The 10,151-nt window shown below is 36.4% G+C and overlaps 1 protein-coding gene across 12 annotated transcripts in view; it reads left to right on the plus strand.

Annotated features, from left to right (window-relative positions):
- The window catches only part of LOC113105809 (dysferlin-like), a 72,369-nt gene extending 63,047 nt beyond the window's left edge, over positions 1 to 9,322 (plus strand). For all 12 annotated transcript variants that reach the window (XM_026267114.1, XM_026267121.1, XM_026267123.1 and 9 more), the window contains 9 exons: positions 620 to 759; positions 1,188 to 1,276; positions 1,367 to 1,462; positions 1,737 to 1,878; positions 4,237 to 4,336; positions 5,167 to 5,339; positions 6,492 to 6,601; positions 6,694 to 6,841; positions 7,660 to 9,322. In XM_026267114.1, coding sequence (XP_026122899.1) covers positions 620 to 759; positions 1,188 to 1,276; positions 1,367 to 1,462; positions 1,737 to 1,878; positions 4,237 to 4,336; positions 5,167 to 5,339; positions 6,492 to 6,601; positions 6,694 to 6,841; positions 7,660 to 7,719 — 1,058 coding nt within the window. In that variant the 3' untranslated portion in view covers positions 7,720 to 9,322. The remainder of the gene's footprint in view (positions 1 to 619; positions 760 to 1,187; positions 1,277 to 1,366; positions 1,463 to 1,736; positions 1,879 to 4,236; positions 4,337 to 5,166; positions 5,340 to 6,491; positions 6,602 to 6,693; positions 6,842 to 7,659) is intronic.
- Positions 9,323 to 10,151: the final 829 nt, after the last annotated feature.

A 10,151-nucleotide genomic window follows, 5' to 3' on the forward strand; every position in this document is an offset into this window, starting at 1 on the left:
TGTCTTGCCACGGAGGAATACTACATCTCTTTGTTTGGCCCTCGTTACCGCGCAACCCGCGCGTCAAAGCAATTATCAGGTGGCGTTTTCGGGCTTCCAACTTCATGGCAGAAATTGTCTTCCTCCACTTCAGTTCTTTTTCCTCTTTCTCCACACTCCAACCATGTTTCCCTCAGGGACGTGACACAGGGTTTCAAACCATAAACTCAACAGTGGGCGATTATTATTATTTTTTCTTCCCTCACTCTTTCTTTCTGCTTTTTGACAAGGGGAAACTCTCTTCTTAGAGCAACAGCAGTGAAATCAACGCATCATCGGAGGAACGGGGAAAGATAAACATTTCCGACTATTTAAGTGGAATGCCTTATTAATGTTGGCTTTTTTTCTGCTCTCAGTTATGACTTAAAACTTGATGCCCGAACGTTCTTCATATCAAATGTGAGGTGACATAGTGGTTCCATTTCATGGAATAAATAACATTGTGAGGAATCTTCCTTATAACTGTTAAACTATTTTAACGTTAAAAGAAAAATATAGAGGTTTTAGGTGCCTCAACACTTTGTTTCAAAATGACTTTTAACCTAAAGTGATGCTATTGTTGACTCCATTTGGTCCTCAGATGAAGGGAAACCTCTTAACCCTCACCTGGGACCAGTGATGGAGCGTCTAGCTCTCTTGGTGTTGAGGAAACTGGATCTGGTGCTCGAACATGTAGAGACGCGACCCCTCTACAGCCCCCTTCAGCCAGATATAGAGCAGGTTACAAAATTTAATATTCCTATTACCAAAATACCATTTTGTATTATTTTATAATATGTTATATTTATCATTCACATATATTTTTTATTTTTGTAGATTTTTTACTAAATTGCTTATTTTAATCTATATTCATGTAAAATGTAAAAGTTTATTTTATCTTATAGTTAATATGCTATGCATTTCTTTCTATATTTAATGTTAAAAAGTAATATAATTTGATTATTTTTTTTATTTTAATTATGTAATGAAATTTATTTTATTCTTTAATAGTTAAAAAATGTAATACAATTTCATTTGAATTTTTTCTTTTTTTTTTTAGCAGAGCCACTTTATATCTGTCAAATAGCTTTCTCTATGCTTGTTATTGCATGTTTTCCTTGATATGCCCTCTCACTCTTTACTGAGTAATTTCATTTATCAAAACCCAGGGGCGGTTGCAAATGTGGGTGGACATTTTCCCGAAATCTTTAGGTCCACCAGGACCTCCATTCAACATCACACCACGCAAAGCCAAAAAGTAAGGGCATTTCCTTGGTTTAGTATCTCAATTTTGTTCTCAAAACACATCTAGAAGCATAACGTGTCCATGTTTTCTCTTTTCCCATAGGTTCTTCCTGCGCTGCATTATATGGAACACACGAGATGTTATCTTGGATGATGTCAGTGTTACTGGGGAGAAGATGAGTGACATTTATGTGAAAGGGTACATCTGGGTGTCATAAATGGGTTGTTGGGTTTGTGTGTATGAGCTCTGGTTAAATGAAGTTTCCCATGTCACGGGCCTGTTGCTTGTCTGTTGCCACTGTGACCAATAGTAACAACGGCTTGCAAAAATTATCGATCAGTAGCAACAAACACACAGTTGCAAGGCAACCATAGACCCAAGCTGTAGGTCAGTTACAGCTAAGCAGCATGCTCTTCTAATGTGTTGGAAATGATGTCCCGGGTAATTGTGGATGTTATTTTTTCAATCCTAGATGGATGCACGGCCATGAAGAGAACAAGCAGAAAACAGACGTGCACTATCGATCACTGGGCGGCGAAGGCAACTTTAATTGGCGCTTCCTCTTCCCCTTTCACTATTTACCTGCAGAACAGCTATGCACCGTTGATAAGAAGGTGAAAAATAATCTGCGTTTGTAAATTACATGGAAACCAACTGCATGTCATTTGAGAAAGACATAAAGGAAACCTCCAAATGAATCTGAACCGTTTATAAGAAAGCAGGACATGATCTGCATTTGTGAGTTTAGTGGAAATATGTCAATTTGAAAAAGACGTAAAAAGAAAACTCGAACCGGATTTGTTTAGTGGTTAGCCAGTGACGCTAGGCCTGTCGACATTTATATCCGCACCCTGCGCTTCAGCTATGCTTCTGAAATGAAATCTCTGGCCTTGATTGAATCTGAATAGGTGATCCGCAGGTCATCCTGTGTGATTTGCAGAGGTTTAGTCTAACGCCCACATTTTGACGGGTATCACTGCAGTTGGCAGGTGTTTAATGCAATGTTTCAAAGCCAGATATGTTGCAGGCTGCATCTGGCACGCTTCCACTTACCGAACGTGGTACATGAACATCTTGTAACTGCGAGACAGTCCAGACTTCAGCCAAGCAATCTCAGGGAAAACAGTTGTGATGGACAAGGCACTTAAAGTGAGGTTTTGGCAGGCAAGAGATCAGTTATGGTAAGATTGAAGATAGCGGTTCCACCCATTAAACTGAGAGCGGCCCGCAACAGTTGTCAAAAGATAGATCCACTTTGGCTGAAGTTTGTTGGACGCAACACACAACAGAGGCGATACATAGCGAAACGGATTCTCCTGCATGAAACGCGGCCCTCTGTGATAAATTAGAAGTGAGTTCTTGTTTGCAGTGTTTGTTTTGATGGAGCTGTATGCGGTTGTCAGGCAGGATGTGCAGACCGACGCGGCCTGTTTACCGGTGAACGGCAGCAGTGCAGCTCTGTGAAGCGTGAGTTCATTATCCTTGTTGTGTTTGTCCGCACATCCATCACGGGTACAGTACGGTGGGAATGGCGTCACGCAGATGGAATCCTGTCTGGCGGTGGGGTGCAGATTCAGGGTTGTTGTGGGAGTCGCTAACACTCTTTTCTGACTGGGACGTTTCTGTCGCTCTCGGTGGCTCTCACTCACTCTCTGTCTCTCACCCTCTTTCTAATTCTGCTTCGCACATTCAAGCTATCAATTCCTCACTCTGTCTTTCTCAGTCGCTGTCTTGGTCTGTCGGATGATTTCCGTCTCTCTTTTTCTCCTAGAGGTGGTGTAACTCCTTTCTGGTGCTGGGTACTAATAGGTTGTCGGGTCAGATTTCGCAAGCAAGGCACTTAGTAGTGATTTACAACATATTGATTATTGGCTGATATGTGACCCTATGTGAACCGAAATTGAGATGTATACATCATCTGTAAGCAGAATAAATAAGCTTTCCATGGAGAATAGGATAATATTTGGCTGAGATACAACTACAGTATTTGAAAATCTGGAATCTGAGGGTGCAATCTGAGAAAATCGCCTTTACAGCTGTCAAAATGAAGTTCTTAGCTCAGCATCTTACTGATCAAATAATAAGTGTTGATATATTTATGGTAGGTAATTTACAAGATATCTTCGTTGAACATGATCTTTGCTCAATATCCTGATTTTGATTGATTTGATTTGAATGATTTTTGGCTTAAAAGGAAAATGTTTCATTGTGACTCCTGCAATGCTTTTTTTGGCTATTGCTACAAATATACCCCAGGGACTGGTTTTGTGGTCCAGGGTCATATATTTTAGATTATTTAATATATTTATATATTGAACATTTAATTGTTCATGCTCAACCCACCCCACCAACACTTATTTTATTTTTTTACATTTAGATGACCTTAAACTCACTTAATACATTAAATGTATTACATCGCTCAAATACTTAATTTAAATGTTTGTTTTATATTTAACTTTGTTTAGACAAAATTGTATCAATTTTTATATATATTTATCAGGTTATCTGTCAGTATTAATATTTTTTTTTTAACCAAAATTGCTCAGTATTGGATATTTTTTGTAGAAGTTCATTTACCCTGTTTATATGCACTAATAATCAAACACCGTTACATTTAACCTTCATGATACCATTTTGTTGTTTAAATTCACTTTGCTTTAAAATTATTTAGACGCAATATTCAAAAAAAATAATAATTATTGGATTGTCACTATCAGACAGAATGGAAAGATTGCACATCTCTAGCACATACAGTATTTCAGGTTCAGTACAATTTGGGCTCACTCGACAGCATTTGCTGCATAATATTGATTACAGCAGAAAATACACTTTTCATGGTTACAATTACAATAAAAATAAACACTTAAAATAAAATAAACAGTTCAACTTACAACAGCGCAATTACAAATCAGTAAGTAGTTCTTCTGTTAGTACCTCTCTCAATCTCACTAGGTTTTTTTTTTTCTCTACAGGAGCATTTTTGGAGTCTGGATAAAGTTGAAACAAAACTTGCTCCTAAACTCACTATCCAGATCTGGGACAATGACAAGTTCTCCTTTGATGATTTCCTTGGTAAGACCGAAGCCCAATAGCCATCCCTCGTGGCAGATCACTCTTCCACAGCTTTGCCACCCTCAGCAAATTCAGTTGTGTTAACCTTGCAAAGCACCACAAAGCTGTTTTTCAAGCATATTTCTCAGCCTTGACATGACAGAAGAAATACGTTTTGTGGAACTGGACCACACTGATAGGACCTTGTGTGTGATTTATTGTAATTGACCTATACCTCTGTCTATATGGATATGTGCGTACAGGGAGATGGTTACCAAAACCTCCTTAACCTGTGTGAGGTTACCCACCGCACTGTTGTGTAGCGTGACCGTCAGCATAAATGCACTGAACAGTCTTAACACAAATACATCATTCAGACCACACGGGCGCTCTATAACATCTTTACTGCTAATCTTATTATTATCAGCTGAACCTAATTTCCAGCATGTCAGCACAACTGGAAGAGAAATAAGTTATGACCCGACTCCTTAAAGACCTCTATAAAACACACTGATCTATGTACATTTGTAAAATGATTAGCATCCGACCACGATGGGAAAACCTCAAAGAAAACGACTGACTGCCAACTGCAAAGTCTGAAGGTCACAGACCTTTTTGACTGATTTTACGGGAAACGATTGAGAAAAACCAGATTAGGACACTTGCTGACTATTACTTCTATTATATCTGTGTTTCTTTTACATAGATAATCCACATTTACATATATTCTTCTCTGCTAAATTTCTAGATGTTCTTTCATATTTAATGTGCAGTCTTGTTTCACTGCTGTAGTGTGTCATTGTTTGACAAATAAATTGTTGACCTTTTTGTTTCTTCTCACTCTTTCTAAGGCTCTTTGGAAATGGATCTGAACCATATGTTGAGTCCAGCAAAGTCTCCAGAGAAGTGTGGTCTTGAGATGTTCTCTCAGTCCCAGGACAAGCTGGTGTCTTTGTTTGAGCAGAAGACAGTAAAAGGCTGGTGGCCTTGCGTGTGTGACAGAGGAGATGACAAGATACTTGCAGTAAGAGTTACACACAGACCAGAGTCATTTTCCTGAGAAATTCCCTATTTTCTTTCTTTCTTTCTTTCTTTCTTTCTTTCTTTCTTTCTTTCTTTCTTTCTTTCTTTCTTTCTTTCTTTCTTTCTTTCTTTCTTTCTTTCTTTCTTTCTTTCTTTCTTTTTATTCTTTCTTTTTATTATTTCTTTAATATCTATTTAGTTAGATATTTATGACACAGTACAACACATGCTATGTTTGGGAGGATAAATTTATTAGACTGCCCTGCACTGATTAAAAAATGATAACTGAAGTAATTTTCTATAAATTGTTTTATTTATGGTGTAATTCACATATATAGTTTCAATTTAGTTTTATTTAGTACTAAGTGTTTATTTTTTATTACGTTTTAAAAAAAATTTATATTATAAATGTTTTTGTTTACTCTGTGTACTGTATATATTTATTATGTATAAAGACACACATACAGTATATATTTAGAAAAAAATTACATGTATATATTTAATATATAAACATTACATATTTTTCTTAAATATATGTATGCATGTGTTTGTGTGTGTGTATATGTATATATATATATATATATATATATATATATATATATATATATATATATATATATATATATATATATATACACACAGTACACACACATATATTATGTGAACAAAAACTTTTATTTTGGATTAATCGCAATTAATCATTTAACAACACTAATATATTTTTTTTATTAATATATATTATATAAAAATGTATTACATTACTTTATTACATTCTTAAATATTCAGTTAAATATTACATATTTAGTTTATTAATTTGGTACCACTTACAATAAGGTCCATTAGGTAGTGTAAATTAATCAATTAACGAACATTAACTCACAATTAATTAACTAACAATAACCAACAATTAAAATGAAATATAAAATTATTATTTGCATTTTCCATCCACCATCCTGTATGTCTCTTTTACATTACAATTACATGTATGCATTTGGTAGATGCTTTTATCCAAAGTGACTTCCATGGCATTGCAGGTTTACTAGATCAGCTCATGACATCCATTCCTTGGGAATCGAACCCATGACCTCAGTGTTGCTAGTGCCATGCTTTAATTTTTGAGCTACAGGAAACTGAGCTGCTCTTTGTCACTCAGGGAAAGGTGGAAATGTCACTGGAAATCGTCTCTGAGCAGGAGAAGGATGAGAGGCCTGCCGGACTCGGCAGAGATGAGCCCAACATGAATCCCCATCTAGATGAGCCACAGTAAGTCAAGTGTACCTATCACAATCCCTTAGCTCATGGTGGGAATTTAAGAATTTTATATACGGTTGCTAATATACTTTCTCTCTCTCCAGGCGTCCTGAGACCTCATTCTTATGGTTCTCATCCCCATTTAAGACGTTTAAGTTCATTGTGTGGAGGAGGTTTAAGTGGCTTATTCTGGGCTTCTTTGTATTCTTTTTCATTATTCTCTTCCTTGGAGTCTTTCTCTACGCCTTCCCTGTAAGTATCTGTGTGTGATGGTAGTAACTGTGTCGATAAAAGAAGAGGATTAAAGTTTAAATAGGTTTCTGTGATCATGAAGTGCTTGATCAGAGATGTGTGCCTCTGATTGTAGTTCAAGAATGCGGCATGTGTTATTCAGAACTGCAGACACACTTTGCACACTGAAGACATTTCACACTGTTCTGTGTAACATACATTTGTTGAAATTACATCATTTTATCTATTAGCCGTACAGTTTAAACAATATTCAACATACAAGATGAAAAAACCCAACCATTATATATTTTATTTTATAAAAGTTTGCAGAAAATGTGTAATTTGACTTTTATTTAGAAAGTATGCATTAAATTAAAACGTAATTATTAAATTAAATACAATTAATTTAAAAATAAAAGATTTATATAAAAAAGAAAGATTTATGTGTCAAGCAAGCTCCATTTATTTGAACTTTCTGTTTTTCAAATAATCCTGAAAAAATGTATCACAGTTTTCAGAATTGTTTTAAACACAGCAACTTAAAAAACATTTTAATATATGTTAAATTAATAAACGGTTGTTTTAAATTGTAATATTTCACACTAATCCTATATTTACTGTATTTTTGATTAAATGCAGCCTCGTTGAGCATAACAGACTTCTTTCAAAACATTAAAAAAACTTACTGACCCCAAAGTTTTTTTTTTTTTTAATTAATTCTTTATAATATAAGTGAAGCATAAAAATATATATTTTATTTTACAAATATATCCGTTTATAAATAATAATAGATTATAAAACATGCTGGATTTTAATAAACTGTTATTATAATTTTTCAGAACTATGCTGCCATGAAGATGGTTGGACCCTTCAGTGGAGTGGGAAAGGGAACGGAGTGAGACTGTGATGAGAACAAGGACATAAACCCTCACATCAATTCCCAACCACACCAAAACTCCATCCACACATCTCTGTCCATCCTACTGGAGACATCTGCATTGCTCATGCACGTGTCCAAGAGAAAACTGAAGGCAGGCAGAGAGAATTTGAAGACTTTATGTGTGCGTTAGCCTGTTCTAGTCCTATATGCATGAAAGTTGCATAATGTCTGTGTGTGTTTGTACATGTATTACACGCCATGCTTGCTGCCCCGATCCTGAACTCTCTCAGTATTCTCTTTAACTCCCACTTACACTTTCATCTCTCTGCTGGTTTAATCCTTTTTCATGTCTCCTGTAAAACTGGCTTCTTTCTTCACAGCCAGATGCTTCTTTCTTCTTCCTTCACGCAGAGAGAGGGAGACGGAGCCGCGTCGCACCATCTCCCATCCATTCGTTCCTCTCCTTTCAACAGCACTGGCTCTTTAGGTTAAACCCTGATTTGTACCGTTAGGCTTTAAGATCCGAGACAGGCCGGTTATTAGCTGAGCCCCCGCTGTCAGCAAGCCCACCTCTCTGATTACTATCACACTCTGTTATTTTGCTTGAGCAAAATCCCCACTAAATGGACTCGGGGTCAACTGTGGGTTGGCAACATGTGTGTGAATGTATGTATGTGTGTGGAATGTGGGCTGCGAATGAGAACGAGAGATAAAAGGCTTGTTTATTTGTGCAAATGTTACACTCACACCCCTGTTCCTTTCTGCCTTTTTGCATTTGACTCTGTAAAGCATGAAAATGAACAGGCGCATCTGGAAGAAGTTGCCAGACTTCTAAACATGCCTGTGAAGGAGCTGTTACATGATAAAATACACAAATGACTTGCTTTCTCTCCGTGACCAGGTCATGAGCTCCTCTTCTACTTAGTTCAGTGAGAAAAAAACTGTTGTGGTGTCACATTTAGTGAAACTGGAATCTCAAAACTTTGCATTACACATCACATTTATGTGATGGAGCTTCTCTATGAACAGGAAACGTCAAGAAATCTGGGTTAATCCAACCTAACCTGCTGGATTTCCGGAAGCGTTCACATTTTATTTAAAAAAAAATGAAGGCAAAAGTAGTAAAGAAGGGATTTGATGTTTATATAAAGTCACTGATTTGACAGTTAAAAAGGATGCATTCTTATCTCTGTTTCAGAAAGATAAATATGAGCGATTACATTTTTTTTTTTTTTCGTAGCTATTTTCTGCACATCTGTCCATGGATCTACAACATCACTGATTTATGAAAGGAAAGTGAATAAGATCAAACATAAACCAAAAAGCCTTGCCTAAGCGATCTCTTGCCAAATATTGTACAGTATATAGCTGGATAACTGATTTATGCAAAACACAAATCCCTATGCTGCGCATCTATGAATAACTGTCATTCATATACAGTCTCTTAATTTGACAATCAAAATGGATATTTCGGTTATTAAACTTTAATGATGCACGTCGTCTAATTGCCTTAAAGCTTCTGCTGTCATCTCTGATGAATTCACTGTGTTAAATCAACTGTATTTGTATCTCACTGTGTAATATGCTATGGTCAAATACATACCTATATATACCATTTTGTATATATTTATCTGTTTATTTCGAGTCAGTTGACCTTTCTTCTGCAGAGCTGTGTTGCTTTTATTTGAATCAGATCCGCAGACCACCTTATGTGTAGATTTAACCTTTAAAGCCAAACCACAAGAAGACTGGTCAGGGTGTTTGATTTGAGAGCAAATTAGAAGCACTCCAGCGCCCAGCCAGGGTTTCATGGAGCCAAGGGCAACTCTTGCATTTCTACCAGCTGTTCTGTAAAGTGAGTGATTTAAAATATGATACAGTATATATCTGATACAGTCTTCTGAGCTCACTTTTCATCTGGTGTAGGGTACTCTTACAGTACATGGGCCTTGTTAACGCTTAACAGTGTGGGGAGGAAATGTTAAATGTTATAACATTGTAAATCTGGTGAGTATGACACCATTTTGAAGTCTCTCACACTCTCTCACTCATTGTAACAAGGTTTCAAAATATAGAAATGGCCATATCAGAGTATCCAGTGCAAGTTATAACAGAGTGATAGATTTGGCACCCAGTGAAACCACATTCTCACTGTACCTCTGTGTATTGCTCCAACCTGAATAGGACCATGGACACCAGTTCACTTTTGGAAGTTTGGAAGTCAGTAACATGTTTTGTTAACACTTTATTTCAAGGTGTCCTTGTTACACACGTTATGTGTTACTATTATAAGAACTATTAATTATGCATAATTACATGCAAGTAACCCTAAGACAAAACCTAACCCTAGCCCTAGCCATATAGTAAGTATATGAAGGGGCTTTATACACATTTAATGTAAATCGCATTTTTCAACAACCCATTTATCAAGGTAAGTGTTCCTGTGGCTCA

The sequence above is a fragment of the Carassius auratus genome, chromosome 7 (assembly GCF_003368295.1).
Source record: "Carassius auratus strain Wakin chromosome 7, ASM336829v1, whole genome shotgun sequence".
NCBI lineage: Eukaryota > Metazoa > Chordata > Actinopteri > Cypriniformes > Cyprinidae > Carassius > Carassius auratus.